Below are 22,848 nucleotides of genomic sequence, written 5' to 3'. Positions count from 1 at the left end.
GACATGGCAGCACATGTTACGGTTTTCTTCCGTCGAAGGAGAGTCGGACCAAAATGCAGCGTGGTATTCTTAATACATATTTAATGACGATGAAAAACGAACAATACAAAAAAAATACAAAAACAAGAAACGTACCACGAAAACCTAACAGCCTATACTGGTGCAAAACAGAGACAGGAACAATCACCCACGAAACACTCAAAGAATATGGCTGCCTAAATATGGTTCCCAATCAGAGACAACGATAAACACCTGTCTCTGATTGAGAACCACTCCAGGCAGCCATAGACTATACCAGATACCCCCACTAAGCCACAAACCCAATACCTAACAAAAACCCCAAGACAAAACACACCACATACAAAACTTATGTCACACCCTGGCCTGACCAAATAAATAAAGAAAACACAAAATACTAAGACCAGGGCGTGACAGCACAGTTACTTCACACAGGATGTCGGAATTGTACACCTTTTTAATGATTCAATACAATTTGCATAAACTAGATGAATTGGTGAAACTATAACATTGTCTCCCAGTAAAAGCATTCTTAAAATATTCATAACAATTACAAATCTACAGCCTGTGCCAGTTGCCTGCCAGCTGAAGACAATATAGGTCTGATTTGTGAATGACGTTGGGGTTAAGTCGCTTTTTACACATCCTAACCCTAGCCTAACACCTCCAGTCTGAAAACACTTTTCTAGTTTTGCTGCCATTTTCGTGAATCTCAATACTGATGCCACAACCTTACAGTAACGCTGTTTCCGAGAGAGTTGGAGGAGCCTGTACTAAATCTCTCTGGGGTAAAGGGAGGGAGGGAGAACAAGAGGATACAGAGGGGGAAAGAGTGAACAAGGTCAAACTCATGAGGTCATATCAAAAGGCTCAGAGACCGTTTCTATCTACAAGCTATCATACTGCTCCACAATTGAACTGGACTGACCCCCTTTACTGACTCCCCGCACTTTAGCACACACGCACTCAGACAAATATACACCCACACAGATATACACTCACACCCACACAGGTATACAGTACCAGTCAAAAGTTTGGACACACCTACTAAATCAAGGGTTTTTCTTTATTTTCTACATTGTAGGATAATGGTGAAGACATAAAAACTATGAAATAACACACATGGAATCATGTAGTAACCAAAAAAAGTGTTATACAAATCAAATCAAAATATATTTTATATTTGAGATTCTTCAAAGTAGCCACCCTTTGCGTTGATGACAGGCCAGGTCATCTGATGCCTTACTCCATCACTCTCCTTTTTGGTCAAATAGCCCTTAAACAGCCTGGAGATGTGTTGAGTCATTGTCCTGTTGAAAAACAAATTATAGTCCCACTAAGCGCAAACCAGGTAGGATGGCGTATCGCTGCAGAATGCTGTGGGAGTCCTACTGGTTAAGAGTGCCTTGAATTCTAAATAAATCACTGACAGTGTCACCACCAAAGCACCCTCACACCTCCTCCTTCATGGTTCACGGTGAGAACCACACATGTAGAGATCATCCGTTCACCTACTCTGCATCTCACAAAGACGCAGCGGTTGGAGCCAAAAATCTCAAATCTGGACAGATTTCTACCAGTCTAATGTCGTTTGCTCGTGTTTCTTGGCCCAAGCAAGTCTCTTCCTCTTATTGGTGTCCTTTAGTAGTGGTTTCTTTGCAGCAATTCGACCATGAAGGCCTGATTCACACAGTCTCCTCTGAACAGGTGATGTTGAGATGTGTGTAACTTGAACTCTGAAGCATTTATTTGGGTTGCAATCTGAGGCTGGGAACTCTAATGAACTTATCCTCTGCAGCAGGGGTAACTCTGGGTCTTTCTTTCCTGTGGCGGTCCTCATGAGAGCCGGTTTCATCAAAGCGCTTGATGGTTTTTGCGACTACACTTGAAGAAATGTTTTATTTTCCGAATTGACTGACCTTCATGTCTTAAAGTAATAATGGACTGTCGTTTCTCTTTGCTTATTTGAGCTGTTCTTGCCATAATATGGAATTGGTATTTTACCAAATAGAGCTATCTTCTGTATACCATCCCTAGCTTGTCACAACACAACTGACTGGCTCAAGCACATTAAGAAGAAAATAAATTAACTTTGAACTTTTCTAAGGCAGACCTGTTAATTGAAATGCATTCCAGGTGACTACCTCATGAAGCTGGTTGAGAGAATGCCAAGAGTGTGCAAAGCTGTCATCAAGGCAAAGGGTGCCTACTTTTACATTTACATTTCATAGTTTTGATGTCTTCATTAAGTAATAATAAATTTAAAAAATGCAGAATAGTCAAAATAAAGAACCCCCCCCCCCAAAAAATAAAAAAAAATAAAGAATACAAACTTTTTACTGGTACTGTACACTCACACCCGAACAGATACACACCCACACAGATAAACACTCACACACACCTACTGCTGCCACTAATTATTTTTACTAAATACTGAACAATTTAAACATTTGCCCCCCAATCCACACATCCCCAATACACATGTAAATATTGGACTATAAATTGTGCCTTCCTGTATTATACTTATGCTAAAAACCCCACCCAACCCAACCCCACAAATGATTATATTCTACTGAACTATTTACTTTATGTTCGTATTCTTATCTTTTACTATTTCTTGCGTTGTGGAGAAAGAACCTGCAAGTAAGAATTTTGTTGGATTGCGCATACCATGTGTATCCCGTACGACTTGAAAATGAGTATCATACCTGCTGAAGCTCCTTGACCTTCTCCATGGCTTGGCAGACCATGCTCCCTCCCTTCATGTTGACGGTGTTATTCCTTTGTGTGCCAACGGAGGGCACCACCACCATGCGGTCCTGTCTCTCCAGGGAGCACCACATCTCCTCCAGCTGCAGGGGCGAGCTGCACCATGATTGGACCAGTGGAGGGGAGGACGCTTGGTCCCTGCCGCCCATGGTCCCATGCGGGGAGCAGCGAGACTGGGTGGTTTCCCCAGGTGGCTTGGGAGCCTCCATGGGCATGGAGAGTGAGAAAGGCTGGGCGGGGATCGGGAAGGCCGTCAGTAGGGGAAAGGCCTGTGGCTGAGCCGGGAAAGGAACATGAGCAGGTAAGGTGAGGGATGTCTGTGGGTGGAAGGGCTGTGACTGAGAGGGGTAGCCGGCTTTCTCGGCCTGGTAGAAAGGCTGCTGTCCTGGAGCCCCGCTTCCCATTTGAGGGAACATGCAGCTGGGGAGAACCAGAGCCACCACGGGGGTCACCATGGGAGTAGAGAAGGGCGAGGGCTGGATGTTTGGTGGCGGGCACTGGGGATCCTGGTTGCCCTGGCAGTCACCAAAGCCTGCCAATGAATTCTCTGGGCGGGTAGGCATGGTGCCAGCCATGGTGCCCGCCCCAGTGTAGACCCGGAGGGGGTAGACTGGCACCACGGTGGGGTAAGCCAGGGGCAGCAAAGTGAACTGGGAAGTGTTGGAGGGGGACCAGGAGGTCTGGTTGAGGCCCTGGTTGAGGAGGTGGGGTCGGGGCTGCGGCTGTCTTCTCCTATGAGACACGGAACTGTCGGACGACTCGTTCTGTTTCACCCGTTTAGACTTGGTCTTCTTGTTGCGCCCACTTCGGCGGGCAGCGGGCTCGGCCTGCGTGCATGGGCGCACAGCGGGCAGAGCTAGAGAAGGGGACAGCGAGGGGAAAGGGACAAAAAGAGGGTGTGATTACATTATGTATTTGACTGTGAGAGGTTGAGTGTATGAGAACATTATTAAGGTACTGTGTGTGTCTGTGTTGAATTGTACTAGCCCAAGTCTAACGACCTATACTGAGTTTGTATTGTAATGTGTGTAGAACATGTTTACTACTGTACCATCAGCGGCGCCCTGTCCCTTCTGGCGCTCCAGGTATTGGGAACAGTTGGCCTGGAAGGCCTGGACTCCCCTCTGTTCCCTGAAGCGACACAGGAAGGTCTGCTCCTCCTTCACGGTGTGGGCTACTAGGACCTGTTTGGTCAGACCGAGCTTCTTATAGGGCTCCCTCTCCAGGCTGGGAGGTGAAACAGCATTGGGGGGAGGCCCAGGAGTCTGTCTGCCCCCCTCCACCTCAACCCGAGCCACAGATACATCTACGATCTCTGTACAGGGAAAAACAGACAGAGAAACAATTATTCAACATATACATAAAACACCCAACTGCTCAGGACATACAGAGATGAGACGGTGTAATACCCTTAGCAACATTGATAAACATATATACATTAATATTCATTACAGGGAAGCAGAGATGCAGAGAGAATGGTATAATGCACAGCGCATTTAGACACATAGCTTTGGTATAACATACATCATGGTATAGTCTTGAGGAACCAGACGACTGTGAATCTCTGAATATTGTCAAATAAATCTGATACATTACACAACATCAAGCTACATCCATACAACACACACACCCATGTACCTACGCACGCACGGACCCACACAGTCCCCACTCCCAAACACAACCCCACCACCACAAACTGAAGACCAAAAAGAGTAGAACAGAAGAGTAGAATGAGACATGTCAATGTCCCCGTAGTGTATACCTGACCCGGGCTGCAGTTTCTTATCTCCTACATGCACGACGGTGCTGCTGTAGCTACACTGGCTTGCTACTGACACCACGCTCTCGGCTTTGCCGCACGGTGGCCCAGCGAGGGCTGCCAGGGAGAAGCCCACTGCCCCTGTGGCTGAGGTCGTAGCGTCTGTCGTTATGTCTGCGATGACGTCACGCACAGGGGTTAGACCAGGCTGATGCTTAAACAGTGCAGGGTCTGCCAGGGTGACAGGGAGAGACTGAGGGAGGGTGACTTGGAGAGTCACATGTAAAGTCCCATAAATGCAGATTATAGAGAGATAGACAAAAGAGAGAGTTTGGCTGTGTCTGATTCAGTTGGTGACCTGTCCAACAGAGCCTTGGTGAGACTGATGGTCTTTCAACTGAATGAGTCTTTTTAAACTACATGAGTATTTAAACTCAATGAGTCTTTACAAATAAATGAGTCTTTAAACTACAGTGGACAAAATATAAAACGCAACATGCAAAAACTTAAAAGATTATACTAAGTTACAGTTCATATAAGGAAATCAGTCAGTTGAAATTAATTAATTAGGCTCTAATCTATGGATTTCACATGACTGGGAGTACAGATATGCATCTGTTTGGTTACAGATACCTTTTTTTAAAAAGTAGGGGCGTGGATAAGAAAACCAGTCAGTATGTGGAGTGACCACCATTTGCCTCATGCAAAGAGCTGATCATGCTGTTTATTGTGGCCTGTGAAAAGTTGTCCCACTCCTCTTCAATGGCTGTGCGGAGTTGCTGGATATTAGCGGGAACTGGAACACACTGTCGTACACGTCGATCCAGAGCATCTCAAACATGCTCAACGGGTGACATGTCTGGTGAGTGTGCAGGCCATGGAATAAATGGGGCATTTTCAGCTTCCAGGAATAGTGTACAGATCCTTGTGACATGGGGCTGTGCATTATCATGCTGAAACATGAGGTAATGGCAGAGGATGAATGACACAATGTGCCTCAGGATCTTGTCACGGTATCTCTGTGCATTCAAATTGCCATCGATAAAAGGCATTTGTGTTCGTCATAGCTTATGATATGGGGCACTCTGTTTACCATGGGGCACTCTGTTCACAATGTCGACATCAGCAACCCGCTCGACCACACGACGCCATACACGTGGTCTGCGGTTGTGAGGCAAGTTGGACTTGTTGCCAAATTCTCTAAAACAATGTTGAGAGAAATAAGCTTTTCGTGCATATGGAACATTTCTGTGATCGTTTATTTCATGAAACATGGGGCCAACACTTTACATGTTGCGTTTATATTTTGTTCAGTATAAAGGAGTTTAAATATTAATACTGATATTTTGATAAATTGGTATGTGTATGTGGAGCCAGACAGAATCTGCAGGGTGTTTTCCAACCAACACATTTTCAACATTGTCACACTATAACAAATCAGTGTATCTGTGACTATTAATCTAGCAGTATTATTTGTTTTAAATTCAATTCATCCCACAGGTATCTTTAATTTGAATTAGAAGTTTGCAGGTTCCATCTAGAATGAGACATCTAATTTAAGTACAAATCACACCGGAGCCAAAGGCGTCAAAATGTTTGTGTGAGAGTAGAGAGCGTCAATACACATTAACGCGTATGCCAATTTAATTGTCACAATAATCCATAACAAACAGTCGTATTTGTTACGTTCGCTATGTAGCCCTTGTGAATTATTGTTATGTTCCTTACGACTCACCTTACATGTCCTACGGGAGCCACCGTACCTGCCTGCTCTAATCAGTTGTTATGTTTGGTCAAGAACTAGCTAATACACCCGATGAGTTTATAAAGAATTTAGCTAGTCTCGTTCTTTCTACATGGCAGTATTCTCTCTTAGCCTGCCTAGGCTTTATGCCTGTGATCAAAATCAACACAAGTAGGTATAATGTTATTGTTTTCAAATATGTATTTTTGGCACTGGCAGTATTGTTGTTATAGTAACGACCCATTATCAGCACAAACAGGTTTATTTTCTGGCAATTTATCGGCTCATTTTACTAGCAATACTTCGTGTAGACGTGAGAAAAATAGATTTGCTTTCTAATTTAACGCGCGGTCCGTCTGTTCTCCCACTCACTACCTTGCATTCTAATTCCGACTGGTAAAAAATAATAGTGGTGTAGAAGAGTTCACTTGCAATATAGGATACATTAAACATCATACTCTAGCAATAATACCGAAGTCAATTGTTGAACATCTTTTATTAATGGAGTGATAAAGTAAAAATAGATTACGACCAGTGGTAGAACGTACCTTCAGATAATTGCATGGGATTGTCCCCTCCTTTCTGCTTGTCCTCATCTGAGGACATAGTGTTGTCAGAAGAGTGGCACCTCCTCTTCATAGTGATGGGAACATTACAGCCCTCTAGATATCTGCCCAGAGAGGGAGAGAGATGCACACAGAAGGATGAAAGAATGATTAACTTTATATCTTAATCAAAAACAATAGCCCATGATGTAACTACTACCATGTAATTGGGTAGTAGTAAGTACATACAGAATAAGTAACAGTCTCCTTTCCACCTACCTACCCAGAAACAATGCCCATAACAGGACAACTAGATTAATAGACAAAAGACCCAAGACTATAAATAGGCTAGATGACCAGAGAGATGTACAGATACGTGATTAGCAAGATGAATAGGTGACTAGTTAGTAGTTGTTCTGACCTGATGACACTGTCCAGACAGCTGATCTGTTGGTAGGAGTAGACCGTCTGGTCGTTGAAGGCCAGCTGCTCCTCCTGTACTGCAGTCCTGCTGCTGCTGTCCTCCAGGCTCAGCCCACTGACCCCAGCACTGACCCCACTGTCCCTCCAATTCAGAGGGGCCACAGGGGCTGCAGATTCCTTGGAACGCACCCCTGCTGGACTCTTCTGGAGGAACTCTGCTGGGGAAAAGGGAGTGTGTCAAGACTGGGATGGGCATGGATTTGTACGTTCTGTATACGCCAAACTACACCCATGAACTACACCCATGGATATGTGTGTTTTCTACATCTCTTCCAACACACAGAAGTGCATTCATATCTGTACATTCACACACGTACACTCCCCAGTTCACATTATCCAATGCACATGCGAACATATCTCTATGCTTCCTGCAGACTGTAAATATTTCTGTGCTGGTTTGCTTGTTTGACTTACTGCCAGGGTTCTTCTTGGTCTCAGGCATGGCTGAGGAGGAGGCTTGGTAGATCTGCTGTTCCTGACTCTTCTGGAGGTGGATACCTTTACAGATCTCCTGGAATGACCTCTGCTGGGGAGGAGAGAAGAGACATGTTCACTATCACAGAGAGGGAGAGAGAGGTAAAAGAGAGAGTGAGAGCGAGTGATAAGACAGGGAAAAGAGTGTGACAGAGAGGGTACTTACAGGTTTGGCCCAGCTGCTCTCCCCCTCCTCCTCGATGTGTGTCCTGCTTGGGCTGCCCTCGCTGGTCATCACCTGAGATGCTGCAAGGTGGTCGTTGCTTTCCACACTACCGTAGCCACTGGAGCTAGTGTTGTGCACCGGCTGTAGTAGCAATCTGTGGATCTGCTCAGTGATCTCCTGGACTTCAGAGTCCATAGTCTCCATGAGGGCAGGGAGCGGGGACACAAACACATCCTCATTCACCGGGCCTCTAGAAGTGGGAACAACTACATTATCCTTATTCAGTCATACAGGCTTCTTATATTAGAGATTTTTTTTCTGTCTATTTCAAAAGAATTGTGCCAAGATAACACAAAATAGTGCTGGGCAGAGAGTAGTGTCAAGATAGAAAACATTGTGCTGTGCAGACACTCACATGCGGACTTTGTGCCTCCCGATAACGAAGGAGACCTTGCGGCTCCAGGGGTTGACGAAGCTGGACCAGCTGGTGTCGACGATGACGTACTCTCCGTTCCGCGTGCAGAACCTGATGGGGGAGTGGTCGAACGGCTGGCCAGCGTACTGAAGGACTATGGGTAGGAGAGAGGACATAGATGTCAGCAAAAGACGGAGTAAAGCTAAAATGGAATATATTCTATTATTATAGTAGTATGCTAGAAAGTGTGTTCTAGTTTCTCTTACTCTTCTTGTGAATGGCCAACATGACAGGCCTGTCATCGGGATGCATGAGAAGAAGGACTGGGGTGCCAATCAGATCCTGGGGGAAGTACCCAAGAAGTGGAACAGCTCTGAAAGGCAAAAAACAATAACTTTGTGAGTCAGCCTATAGGTTTCATAAAAGCACTGTACTCTTCTGTCGGATAAAAACAAAAGTGTATGGGAAAAGAAGTGCAAATGTGTCTCACCTCTCATCCACATCCTGGAACACACAGCTAGGAGTGTGTGTGGTGGTGAAGATGCGCTTGTCACTAGGGATTCTGGGAGCTGTAGGCAAAATGAAAACACTACTGTTCCCACACACTATATTTCACATATACCTATTTCACTAATATACACTACTGAGGATGCAGTTTCAAAAGTATTCAAACAGTCACGACTCCGGCATTGTGACGGCATTATCATTGGTCCTTACCCTCGTATCCGGAGTGCACCTTCTCAGCCAGTAGGAGGCAGCAGAACTGGTCCTCAGAATGGACCTTATCCTGCACCTTCATCAGGTAGGGGGTCATACAGAATGGGTAGTACTGCAGGTCCCCCTCACACTCCTTACCCCCACTACAGAACACAGGAGAGGGAGGACAAAGTCAGCAAGTCACTAAAGCAGCAACAGCTGTGTCGGTGACTCACTTCATTAGCATCTATTTCACAGATTTAGTTGCTGCTTGGGTGTTTTTCTGCCTCTTGGAGGCAGAGTTGAGCTGTAGATCTACTTTAACAGCAACTGTGAATAGTGTGTGTGTGTGTGTGTGTGCATGTAAATGTGTACGTGTGTGTCAGAGAAAAGAGCGAGAGCTTCCTGTTTATGAAACCAGCCGAGAATCAAACTAATTTAAACTGGAAAGAGGGAATGAATAGAAACATGGAGAGCAGCTGATTCACGGACGCAGCCACACACACACACACCTGATCCGACAGAAGAACGATTTTTCCTGCATGCAGTCCGACCGGGATGACTCTGAAAGGGGAGGAGGGGGGGGGATAAATGGTTTTAATTCAAAATATGTCTACTTTATTGGCTCAATGCCGACCCTCTTCATTCAACTGAGATACTATTTCACGAGTCACATCAGCTTTCAACAACACACCTATTCAGAGAAATTTACAAGATGAATACAGGACAAAGATACGCTCAATTTAGAGTAGGAGAGAAGATCGGTGTCTTATCTGGTGCCCTTGCTTCAATGCATACACTATGTATGTTTTCCAAGCTCTGGTTAACCCCCTGTATTGACTGGTTTCGCAGGAATCTGTCATTGATTTGATTAGGGTGGGGACAACTAGACTCTTATACAGGTACATTCATGTTTTACTAGCAACGGCTTCGCTTGTGCTGTTTGAAATGGATGACTTTTCTGATCATTATAACTACATGGGATTTGACTAAAGAGTGTCTCGAGAAACGCTATATATTTAAAATGGGACAGGCGGACCACTCTTACAGCCAAGTTTAATGGGTAAACAAGCATGTTCTCTTTTTCCATCCTACCATATGCCTTTAGTGCATGTGTGATGTAGCTCTGTTGTTCTCCTGTCTAAAACGGTTCATAGACGGTCTATAAGAGGTTATACGTTAAGGAGGGCTTTTCACTTCCTGCTCCAGGAGGGCAGGCAGTATGGCATGTTTAGAAGTGTTTAGATTGTCTATAAGTGGTTATAAGTGCTCGTAGAGGGGTCATTACCTGCTCCGGTGCACATGCGCCAGGAGGGCAGGCGGAATGGCATGTTTACAAGTGTTTAGATTGTCTATAAGTGGTTATAAGCGCTCGTAAAGGGGTCATTACCTGCTCCGGTGCACATGCTCCAGGAGGGCAGGCGGTATGGCATGTTTAGAAGTGTTTAGATTGTCTATAAGTTGTTATAAGCGCTCGTAGAGGGGTCATTACCTGCTCCGGTGCACATGCTCCAGGAGGGCAGGCGGTAGCGCGTGGTGAAGCTGTAGAAAACACTAACGTCCTGGGGAGTCAGGAACTCCACAAACTTGGCGTCCTTGAAGATGCCCCGTTTACAGTTGAGGATGGAGGCGGCCTGGTCTGAGATGTAGACAATCTTCCCTGTGATCAGAGATACAGCTACAGCAAAGGTGTCCTGGAAGGAAACAGAGGCACATGTGAGAAACTGGCATATACAGTACACGGACAGCTGCAAGTTTGGATTACTCATACGTTATTACATCACTGGGATATCTGATCTGTTGTTGGTCAGACACCATGTCAAATCGGGACGGATGGCATGGATGTGGTAGGCATAAACTCGTGGCTGTTATAGTGTTAACTAAGCATTACTGTTGGGTTCCATTTGTTTTTGAGGATGTATTCAAGGAAATGTTTTTTTGTGTGTATTCAGAAGTAATACTAAGGAATTTACATTGTTTTTGAGGGTGTACTCTGAGGTGATGCTGGCTATCTCCTCGATGGTGTAAGAGGACACTTCCAGGCCTGATGGCTGACTGTCATTGGTCATCAGCAGCTGGTAGTACTCCTCATTGGCTGAAACAACACAAACACACATTGGTTTCCTTGTTGGACTTTTAAGACACATTCCTAATACAATAAACTATAATGTAATGATGCTAAATTTCTAATCTTCTCATATGTTCAGGACTACCACCCAGAATGATGTGCGGTTTGGTTGTCTCTTACCTTCCACCTGTTTGACGCAGCGCAGTGCGTATTTCAGGGTGTTTAGGGAGCTGGACTTGTTGCCTTTGTTCCTCTTGTCAGCAGGCAGGAGATGTCTGAGCTGCTTGGCGGTCCTGAGCAGCTCCTTCTGGGTCTTGGTCTTAGCGGACTCCTCACTACTGCAGCCGCTGGTGGAGGGGTTGTCCTGCTCAGAATTCAGCAGGCTGAAGGCATTGGAACTACTGGGAGGAGAGGGGCTGTGGGAGTTAGAGCGACAAGCAAGAGAGATTATTAATAACACATTTCTATTAGAGGCACTGTTTCACACCACTAGAATTACATTGTTGCAAGCCGAAGCTACACTGTAACAAGTCTTATACCGAGCTGCTAGCTGTATACTTTTGAAAAACAATAAAAGGGATTGAAGGTAGGCTTGTTATTGTTGATGTTTCAGCTACAATGTCTTTTTCTTGAAAGGTAGCCTTGACTGAGGTTAACAAGAAAAGGTCTACTTTCAATCATATTGTTTTTGTTTTCAAACGACACTGAGGCCATTCATTAAAATGCTATTCCTCTTGGACAACAAACAGGTGAATTGCGTTCATTGCAGGCTAAAAGTTTGTCTTTCACAATATCCGATTGAAATACATCCATTGAACACTGAAATTACATTTCAAAACAAAGTCTGAGTTTTGCATGAAATTAATGAGTTAATTTATTTGCACAGCTGCTACAATGGCTTGGAGTTCTCTACTCTTTTTGTGTTCAGGAGAGGGCAATGCTACAATGGTACATGGACACCAGAGCACTTTCGTAGGAATCTGTAATTTATTTGATTAGGGTGGGACGACTAGACTCTTATACAGGTACATTCATGTTTTACTAGCAACGGCTTCACTGTTTGAAATGGATGACTTTTCTGATCATTATAACTACATGGGATTTGACTGAAGAGTGTCTCGAGAAACGCTATATATTTAAAATGGGACAGGCGGACCACTCTTATAGCCAAGTTTAATGGGTAAACAAGCATGTTCTCTTTTTCCATCCTACGCTATGCCTTTTGTGCATGTGTGATGTAGCTCTGTTGTTCTCCTGTCTAAAACGGTTCATAGACGGTCTATAAGAGGTTATACGTTAAGGAGGGCTTTTCACTTCCTGCTCCAGGAGGGCAGGTGGAATGGCATGTTTAGAAGTGTTTAGATTGGTGCCATATTGTGTCTTCGGGGCACAGAGTGGCCCATGCCACGTGCGTTTATTGTGTTTGTGAGAATTTGCAGTAAGTAGGAGCCATTGTGTGTTTTTGGGCCACGAGCATTAGCTTACAGGGCTTAGCGAGAGCGCTACTACATCCAAAGGCTATAAACTGCCCCCTAAGGCAGCCAACTCTTTGTATATAACTCAGGTGTGTTTAAATAACTAGCTTAAGTAGCTGAGACTATAAAGCGGCTTCAGAAATAGCCTCTCTAAGCGCCAATACAGATCTAATTATATCGAATAGTTCCAATTACATAAAAGAGCTGTTGATAGTATCAACGGCATCTGCTATTGGGATCAACAGATTGGTTTGGCATTAAGAGTGGCAAGTTAATGGTGAATTATAGAGGTTGTTAATGATAGTAAGAATAGGCCTCCTCACTGTTAAAGTGGAGCCCATAGGAACATACTGTATTGTCACAGAGGTGGGAGGTGGATGGGAAGGAGGAAGCGGGGGACAACTTCACCATATATGGCAGATAAGAACTGAGACGTCTCAGCAAAGAATGACCCCGATAAGCTGTTTGCTTTCATCGCCAATTTTACGCAATCAAGACGTGCTCCAGTCCTCTGAAAAGAGTGTTCAAGGTGATTTCAGCCCAGTTGCTGAGGAACAAGGAGAGAAAGGGGGTGACAAGAGTGTCATCAGGATGAAGTGTTGTCATTCAGGGTCCTAATTGGAGCCACTCCATTGACAGCTTCTTTAGTTTCTCACTGGGGTCCATCATTACTTTCTATGGGCTTTTCACTGCTCTCTGTGAGGGCCTCACTTCACTATGGAGCAGGCTGCATGGGCACCACGGGAAAAGACACCACAGGAAAAGAGGTGAGTGGTGGGTGAGAGACAGGGCGCCGCTGTGCATCACATACATCTATTATCTAGGGCATGTCAACTCTCTGAGGCCGGGACAAGTGGAGGTTCAGAGTAGGGATGTGGGCCAGCAGGTGTCAACAGAGAGGAAGAAAGAGGGATGGGTCTCTAGAGCTTCAGAATGTGCTGCTAGTGACAGTCATATTGATGCCAACTTACCATACGTCCTAAGGAGAGAACGGGGACACACAACAGAGGACACATGGTTTTGTACATGCATATGTGGGATATGTGATAACGTACGTTGTCTGATCAACTAATACGGTCGACTGTATATTCTACCGGGCTGCCATCGATTTAGGAAATAGGACCTACGACTGGACTGGTAAAACTTAGTAATGATAAGATGTAGGAATGGTAAAAAGGTACCCATGAAGAAACGTGATCTACTCTAAACCCACCCCACCCACAAACCACTTAACCCCACCCTACCCACAAACCACTTAAACCCCCCCCCACTGACCTCTTGCTACTCCCAGACGACTCCAGGAGGGCGGAGTCCTTGCTGTTGCCGTAGGAGCTACCTGTCGACTCGTTACCATGACTCTCGTTGCCATGACTCTCGTTTCCATGGCTTCCGTGGCTCTCGTTGCCGTGTGACTCGGTCTCGCTCCCGCTGGATCCACTGCTCTTCATCTCCACGTCGTCGTGGCAGGAACGTGAGCAGACGTTCTTACGCCGGATGCTGTCACTGCCCTCTGAGGCAAGACCCAGGTCTGGACCACCCTGGCCATAGCTGCTCATACGATGGAGCTGGGCCATGGAGCTGCACGAGGGGGCCCCCCTGGGCATGGAGCTGCACGAGGAGGCCCCCCTGGGCATGGAGCTGCACCCCGGGTCTGAATCCTCTGACATTAGGGAGGTGTGGTGTGTTGAGGGTTTGAAACCAGAGATGTGCTGGGTAGAGAATGGAAGAAGCCAAACCCAATCACACCATCTGCAAGACGCTGGAGAGAATGGGTGGATTAGAGGCTGAGAGTTCTCTGTAAATGAAGAGAAGAAAGCCAAACCCAATCACACCATCTGCAAGACGCTGGAGAGAATGGGTGGATTAGAGGCTGAGAGTTCTCTGTAAATGAAGAGAAGAAAAAGAGGGTCAGTTACGACTTCAAACAATAATAAAACCTTTTAGGAAAACCTTGTAAAATGAAATAAATCCCTGGAACAAAAATATTATTAGATACAGTAGATTTCCCTTTGAAGCTGTGAGACAAAAAACACAGACAAGACCCCCCAAAGGGTGACACTTGCCCCTGTCTGCTGCCCTTCCCACAAAAGTGCTAGCTTTTTTTTAGACATCAAAGCTGTAGTACATGACCTTTGAAATCCACCCAGGTGAGGGCCAGGCCAGCGGATGGTCCATCAAAGTGGATCCACCCAACAGTGCTCCCTACTGGGATCGCCGCCTGCCCTTTCTCCCATCTCTGGGGGGCTAAGTCCCCTTCAAAAGGTTGAAGCTTTATCTTGTCTAGACAGTGCTAGAGTCAGCCCAGCTCAGTGTACAGTGCATTCGGAAAGTATTCAGACACCTTGACTTTTTCCATATTTTGTTACGTTACAGCCTTATTCTAAAATCGATCATATTTTTTCCTCCTCAATCTACACACAATACCCCAGAACGACAAAGCGAAAACAGGTTTTTGAATTGTTGGCAAATGTATTTAAAATAAAAAAGAGTTACCTTATTTACATAAGTTCAGACTCTTTGCTAGGAGACACTAAAATGAGCTCAGGTGCATCCTGTTTCCATTGATCATTCTTGAGATATTTCTACAACTTGATTGGAGTCTACCTGTGGTAAATTAAATTGATTGGACATGATTTGGAAAGGCACACACTTGTCTATGTAAGGTCTCACAGTTGACAGTGCATGTCAGAGCAAAAACTAAGTCATGAGGTCGAAGGAATTGTCCATAGAGCTCAGAGACAGGATTGTGCCGAGGTACATATCAGGGGAAGGGTACCAAAAAATGTCTGCAGCGTTGAAGGTTCCCAAGAACACAGTAGCCTCCATCATTCTTAAATGAAAGAAGTTTGGAACCACCAAGACTCTTTCTAGAAATGGCTGCCCGGAGCAATCAGGGGAGAAGGGGGCAAGGAGGTGACAAAGAACCCAATGGTCACTCTGTCAGTGCTTCAGAGTTCCTCTGTGGAGATGGGAGAACCTTCCAGAAGGACAACCAGCTCTTTAGCACTCCACTAATCAGGCCTTTATGGTAGAGTGGTCAGATGGAAGCCAGTAAAAGGCACAAGACTTTCAGACCATAAGAAACAAGATTCTCTGGTTTGATGAAACCAAGATTGAACTCTTTGGCCTGAATGCCAAGCGTTACGTCTGGAGAAAACCTGGCACCATCCCTACAGTGAAGCATTATGGTGGCAGCATCATGCTGTCGGGATGTTTTTCACTGGCAGGGACTGGGACACTAGTCAGGATCGAGGCAAAGATGAACGGAGCAAAGTACAGAGAGAGATCCTTGATGAAAACCTACTCCAGAGCACTCAGGATCTCAGACTAGGGAGAGGTTTCACCTTCCAACAGAACAACGACCCTAAGCACAGCCAAGACAACGCAGGAGTGGCTTCTAGATAAGTCTCTGAATGTCCTTGAGTCCTTGTAGCGTCATACCCAAGAAGCCTTGAGGCTGTAATTGCTGCCAAAGGTGCTTCAACAAAGTGCTGAGTAAAGGGTCTGAATACTTATGTAAATGCAATATTTCCGTTTTTTTATACATCTAAATCTAAGTCAGCAAACTATTAGAAAGAACCGTCATGGACTGGATGTTGAGTGGCTGTCCTGTATAACCTGAGCAACTACAAAAATCAGGGCCCGACTATTTAGTATGTTCCTTGTGCATTCAGTTTATCTTGAAAACTTCTTATTTTGTATCAATTGCATTTATTTCCCCGTTAAGGAAACTGTTACGGAGACATCAAGGGCACCATGCAGTAAACCTAAAAGAGCTAACTGGCCTATCATCTCATCTTGTTACACCACCTGACCTGGTCCTTGGCTGTTGGCATGGCCCGTGATTGAAAAGTACCTATTCGCTGCATTAAAGTTCACATGCCTTCCCACACCACACTTCCCTAACTGTAATTGACCTGGCAGAGAGCCAGAATAACCTAGTGACACAGAGAGAGACTGGCATGAATTCACTATGGACCGTCTGTCTGTTAGTGCAGAGACCGGCTCAAACAGGTAGTAGTCGAAGCGGCTGCTCCTGCTCTATGGAGGAACGGGCACGTTGCCAGCCAGGAGTCTATGAAATGTCAAGTCATTTAACGACTGACTTTAACCGGCTATTAGTTATGTACCAGAAGTCAGGACTCATTGTCTGACTTCTAATCTGAATACTCAAATACAACTCAGCATAATTTAATGGTATTGGATTAGAAGTCAATTAAACATACTGGATTCAATTCCTCTGTGTTGGGAACAAGACAAGTGCTGTTGTCATCATAGGACAATTGTTATAGAACAAGGTTGTATGTTTACTGAAATACCCAACACTCAGACCCATTTTCTTCACAATATATTTTACTCAACTCCAGCCACTTTAATATTGGAAAAATGTATGTAAAAAATGTATCACTAGCCACTTTAAACAATGCCACTTAATATGTTTATATACCCTACATTACTCATCTCATATGTGTAACGGCCGTCGTCGGTGGAAGAAGGTGAGGACCAAAGTGCAGCGTGGTAAGTGTTCATGATTTTTAATATAATCAAAACTGAACACTAAACAAAATAACAACTAGGAAGAACGAACAAACGAGACAGTCCTGTCTAGTGATGACACACAAAACAGAAAATAGAAAACAATCACCCACGAAACACAATAGAAAACAGGCTACCTAAATATGGTTCTCAATCAGGGACAACGATTGACAGCTGCCTCTGATTGAGAACCATACCAGGCCAAACACAGAAATAGCAAATCATAGAAAAACTAACAAAGACAACCCACCCAACTCACGCCCTGACCATACTAAAACAAAGACATAATAAAATAACTAAGGTCAGAACGTGACTATGTATATGTACTCATATGTACTCTATACCATCTACTGCATCTTGCCATCTTTATGTAATACATGTATCACTAGCCAGTTTAAACAATGCCACTTAATATGTTTACATACCCTACATTACTCATCTCATGTATATACTGTACTAGATACAATCTACTGCATCTTGCCTATGCCGTTCTGTACCATCACTCATTCATATATCTTTATGTACATATTCTTCATCCCTTATACACACAAGTGTAAAGGTAGTTGTTGTGAAATTGTTAGGTTAGATTACTAGTTGGTTATCACTGCAATGTCAGAACTAGAAGCACAAGCATTTCGCTACACTCGCATTAACATCTGCTAACCATGTGTATGTGACAAATACAATTTTATTTGATTACTGTGTCATCTCACAGCCTTTAGCATCTTTCTTAGCTACTTCCCTTCGCTAAAAAAAACTAAACTCTGTCCTGCGCCTTGGGTGTGGGACATTGTGTCGAGTGACAACATTATCAAGTGGAACTTGAACAGGAAGGTAAGAGATACGTTATGGGTTTCCGGTGTTCTCCTCAAGGACAATGGTCCTTCCCTCAGGCCCTCTTTGCAAGGCTAACAGTGACATGGTATTCTGCTATCTACACTGAACAAAAGTATAAAACAATGTGGTTCGCAAGTGGCCATCGAAGGTGAGCATTTGCCCACTGAAGTCGGTTATGTCGCCAAAATGCAGTCAGGTCAAGATCCCGGCGAAGACAACGAGCACATAGATGAGCTTCCCTGAGACGGTTTCTATCAGTTTGTGCATTAATTCTTCGGTTGTGCAAACCCACAGTTTCATCAGCTGTCCGGGTGGCAGGTCTCAGACGATCCCGCAGGATGTGGAGGTCCTGGGCTGGCGTGGTTACACTTGGTCTGTGGTTGGACGTACTGCCAAATTCTCTAAAACAACTTTGGAGGTGGCTTATGGTAGAGAAATGAACATTAAATTATCTGGCAACAGCTCTGGTGGACATTCCTGCAGTCATGCCAATTGCACACTCCCTCAAAACTTGAGACATCTGTGGCATGGTGTTGTATGACAAAACTGCACATTTTAAAGTGGCCTTTTACTGTCCCCAGCACAAGGTGCACCTGTGTAATGACCATGATGTTTAATCAGGGTCTTGATATGACACACCTGTCAGGTGGATGGATTATCGTGGCAAATGGTAAATGCTCACTAACAGGAAAGTAAGCAATTGTGTGCACAAAATATGAGAGAAATAAGCTTTTTGTGTGTGTGGAAAATTTATGGGATCTTTTATTTAATCTCATGAAACATGGGAACAATATTTTACATGTGTTACTATTTTTGTTTAGTATATTTAAGCAGCAGTATTACGATGCTACGCTAGTAGTACCTGATAAATTTACATAAGGAGTTATGCAATATCCCTGTTATAAGGTATTAATTAACAAATGTACTTACGCAATCATTTCCACTGGTGCACTCCATAATTTGAATATTCATGGGAACAGAATGAAACACTGGTAAGTATTATAACCATTTAGTAACAAATAAATGATACTTATGCGATGTTAAGTGTTGCCACTGAATATTCAAGTTAGAATGTTCTTCTTGGAGAACCATCATGTAGAATACTGAATATTGTGAAGCAGAAGTAAGGAAAACTAGCAGGAAGGACTCCCCGTGCACATGTGTGACCTATAATAGTGGCCTAATATGGGTTTACTGCATGCCTTTCACATGCCTGGTTAAATAAAATGTAAGTCAGTTAAGAACAATTTCTTATTTTCAATGACGGCCTAGGAACAGTGGGTTGGTTACCTGCTTTATTCAGGGGCAGAACGACATTTGTACCTTGTCAACTCGATCTTGCAACCTTTTGGTTACCAGTCCAACACTCTAACCACTAGGCTACCAAGAGATTAGATTATGTATACATCATATTATATCTAATACAAAATAAAGAGGTGAGGGCTAAAGTGACATTTCCAAATGTAGACACAGCAGCATTGAACTCTACATGACTAAATTAAATGAAGGTATTTGGTACAGTCCATATTAGGACTAGGCCAGATATACAGCAGTAGGCTAATAGCTAGGACCAGGAGTTTGATTTTCTGACCATGCAAGAACTACTCAGGGCCCTCGATCTTCACAGGGCCCCAGAGTTTCCCCCCTGGTCGTGTCCCATTGGAAAACTCCTGGCCGAATCATGTGTTTTAAAAGATGCCGCCACAAAACTGCACAGCACAAAGTGAAAGAAGCTCTACCCAGCTCATCTCTCGCTCTGAGAACTAGCAATGGGTATCAGGTTACATGTAACGTGTTCTAACGCAACCTATGGTGAAGGAAGAGTTAACGGGAGCATGTGACCTGTCATTGTATATAACGAAAAGTTTATTTTCACAACAGTTAATTCAAATCATTGTATCATGCCTGCACCTGAATAACTACATTCATTGTTATTACTCTAACAATAACAGTGTGTTAACAATCTGGCAAAAGGGCAAGAGATGCTCCATTTTTCAACAAGTCATTGGAATACATTGAAACACAACAATGGATCTTTGAGGACTACTATAGCCCACTGCTACATAGCCTACTGCACATGACCATGCGGATGTCAAAGTCTTCATGGCAATAGTAAATAAAGCAAGGCAAATCAACTTAACCTAAGCATCACTAGAGAAAGGCATAACGGCCCTGTTACAAGAGGACTATTAGAGGAAACAACACCAGTTCCACGTGCTGGGCTTTTTTTATGTAACGAATGTGTTATAAAACCGCACCGCACCGCAAGGCACCCAGCCACTGCCTGACTTGATACAATGAAAACAGCCGCTTGCTCAGTTCATCCTCTTTTTCTAAAAACGTTTCAATGACAGTAAACACCACAATAGACTCCCCTTTCAATACACTAAGCAGTTTTGGACAGATCTGACTCATGCAATGATTGCATCATTGTTTCTATGTCTATGGCACAGGCAGGAAAATGATAAGAATATAGCTTTTGTCAAAATGGACTTTTCGTAGCAGGTTATGACAACTTACGCAGCAGGTAAGGATAATTAACGTAGCATGTTAGGAAAAGGGTCTGCAAAAATTCAACCTTTGACGTCAATTGGACAAGCTGTAATCAATCTAGACATGACCACATAGGATCGTTAAAACAAACACTGCTGTCATGTGGGCCGGGCTGACCGAAGACTACTGACCTATTATGAACCGCACACTGACACAGTTATACAACGCAACGTTCAGACAGACTCCTTTTAAACCATTTCAAAGCTCGGTAAAAACCCACCAAACCGTGTTATAATACAGATGTATATGTGCTCCCACCACAGAGTTTCGAAGATTTAGGCTTTTGCTATACAGTGGAAAATCAAGATCTAGCCAAGTCACATTATAGTGAATATGATCCAATGCGTTATACAGCATCGTTCCATAACGCACCCGCAAACACCAAACTATGTAGAACCATGACAAATTCACCAACCTGTCAGTTAAAGTAGTTCCTCGTCTCTTTTCTTTGATTCCAAAGACTTATGTTGGTTTTCAAAATGAATAGTTGTATCTTGCTGGAGCAGTGCAAAATGCCAGCAGGCTTTTGTTTAACACAATGCATTTGTCTCCGACTAATTCGTTTTCTTATAGACCTCTTTGCAGTAACTTTATTTTGAGCTCCGCCCTTAGCACCAGTTAGCCCCACCCTATACCATGAGGTCCTTGGCTTAGATAATTGTTTTTTCCAGGGCAAGAATATGGAAACAGCCCGAGACCCGCGACCATTGGTGAAAAACGACGACAGTCTCTTTATATAAGGACGTCATCGCCATAACCAGCGGAACACGGAGTGGTCGAATCACTACAAAAGACTGGAAAATGAATGGAGCGGCGTCAGTGGTTGGTTCACAGGGGCTCAAACGGCTGGCTGTTATCTAAACGGTTATACAAGTGTGTGTACTGTCAATGTGGGTGAATTACTTAACCATACTTAACCAAACATAAGTGTTTTCCAGCATTAGACGTGTGTTTGGCAGTATGAACTATCCCGTTTGTTAGAAAATGATACATGTTCATAAACATTATTAGACAATGCTTTGTTTTAGACAAGTTGCAATTATGCATGACTGTTAATGCGTAATAATACGCTATTTTATCATATTTCAGCATAGGGTAAAAAAAACAAACAAGATACAAACATTATACGAAAGCATGTTGGAATTTGAAATAAATCTCCATGTCTTTTTTAGGCTGTTGATGTAAGGTTCTGTATTTATTTTTGTAGTCAACCTTGAGTTCTGTTTCGCTGTGTTCTTGAATGTAGCCCTGTCTTTCATTTTTGCTCATTGATTTCACCAGTGTTAGTTACTCACCTGGTCTCACAATCCTGCTCTTTGTCAGTAAGAAGTACCGTGTTCATCATTACACATTTTATATTTTCCTATGGGCATATGTCAGCACAAGCTTATGGTAAAACATAGTAGACTTGGCATTGATTAAGGAGCATGTGTTGTGTACATAATGCAGTGTGTTTCAATCTCATCCTTATGTAAAAGTGCAACAATGAGCCAGCAGATGCCAGGATAAGAGGAGGGAGGCATGGATCACAATGAGCTGTTTACACACTGTGGTTCTACAAGTCTAGCCATCAGGATAGCATGACCATTTCCATTGCATAATTTGTTTAGCAATGTGAAGAAGCTCAGGGAATATGGAATTTGGAATATTCTATGGAATATAGATGACGAAAGACGTCACATTTCCTGTAATCATTCCTCCCTCTACTACATGCAAGAAAGAAAGGGGAGAGAGTGAGTCGGCACTTGGCAGCTTCTGTCATGCACCTGGTTACTCAGTCATCAGTTTGACCCAGAGGAAAGTCAAGATAAACTAAAGGATTGCAATGAAAATATTCCACAATGCTCACGTGAATTGGAAAAAGACTTGCTATTAGAACATGTATCAAGTGCATTTCCCTCTCTCATCTCCCCTCAACACTTATTAAAACGTCCCTCAGCGTCTAGTCTGTCTCCATACTTCTCAACAATATTCTAGCAGGTCACTTGGATGCTAATGAGACTACAGATTGACCAGTGTTAAAAACATGCAGAGCCACAATCACATGTTGTCTCTCCATCTGCTTTAGACAAGACATGGGAATCAGAAACCATCAAGCTCTTTAAAGGTCCAATGCAGCTGTTTTTATCTCAATATCAAATCATTTCTGGGTAACAATTAAGTATCTTACTGTGATTGTTTTCAAGAAAAAAATTGTCCACGAAAAAAAAGGCTTCTTAGCAAAGAGCAATTTCTCAAACAAGAATTTTGCTAGGACTGTCTGGGAGGGGTCTGAGTGGGGGAGGGGGAAACTGAAAACCAGCTGTTATT

At 43.8% G+C, this 22,848-nt stretch overlaps 1 protein-coding gene across 4 annotated transcripts in view; it reads right to left on the bottom strand.

Moving 5' to 3' along the window:
- Positions 1–21,078, bottom strand: part of LOC139386619 (period circadian protein homolog 2-like) — a 30,811-nt gene extending 9,733 nt beyond the window's left edge. For 2 of the 4 annotated variants that reach the window (XM_071132345.1, XM_071132348.1), the window contains exons 1-15: positions 13,888–14,339; positions 11,318–11,553; positions 11,043–11,164; positions 10,562–10,763; positions 9,582–9,633; positions 9,091–9,233; positions 8,864–8,942; positions 8,640–8,746; positions 8,374–8,527; positions 7,959–8,208; positions 7,733–7,844; positions 7,257–7,473; positions 6,839–6,960; positions 3,839–4,102; positions 2,727–3,643 (exon numbers count right to left, since the gene is read on the bottom strand). In XM_071132345.1, the coding sequence (XP_070988446.1) occupies positions 2,727–3,643; positions 3,839–4,102; positions 6,839–6,960; positions 7,257–7,473; positions 7,733–7,844; positions 7,959–8,208; positions 8,374–8,527; positions 8,640–8,746; positions 8,864–8,942; positions 9,091–9,233; positions 9,582–9,633; positions 10,562–10,763; positions 11,043–11,164; positions 11,318–11,553; positions 13,888–14,279 (3,369 nt within the window). In that variant the 5' untranslated portion in view covers positions 14,280–14,339. Of the gene's footprint in view, positions 1–2,726; positions 3,644–3,838; positions 4,103–6,838; positions 6,961–7,256; positions 7,474–7,732; positions 7,845–7,958; positions 8,209–8,373; positions 8,528–8,639; positions 8,747–8,863; positions 8,943–9,090; positions 9,234–9,581; positions 9,634–10,561; positions 10,764–11,042; positions 11,165–11,317; positions 11,554–13,887; positions 14,408–20,953 lie in introns of those variants that run through there. The other 2 variants (XM_071132347.1, XM_071132346.1) reach the window with 2 other exon arrangements.
- Between the last annotated feature and the right edge of the window lie 1,770 nt (positions 21,079–22,848).

The sequence above is a fragment of the Oncorhynchus clarkii genome, chromosome 28 (assembly GCF_045791955.1).
Source record: "Oncorhynchus clarkii lewisi isolate Uvic-CL-2024 chromosome 28, UVic_Ocla_1.0, whole genome shotgun sequence".
Taxonomy (NCBI): Eukaryota; Metazoa; Chordata; class Actinopteri; order Salmoniformes; family Salmonidae; genus Oncorhynchus; species Oncorhynchus clarkii.
This window is presented reverse-complemented; position numbering and strand designations above follow the sequence as displayed.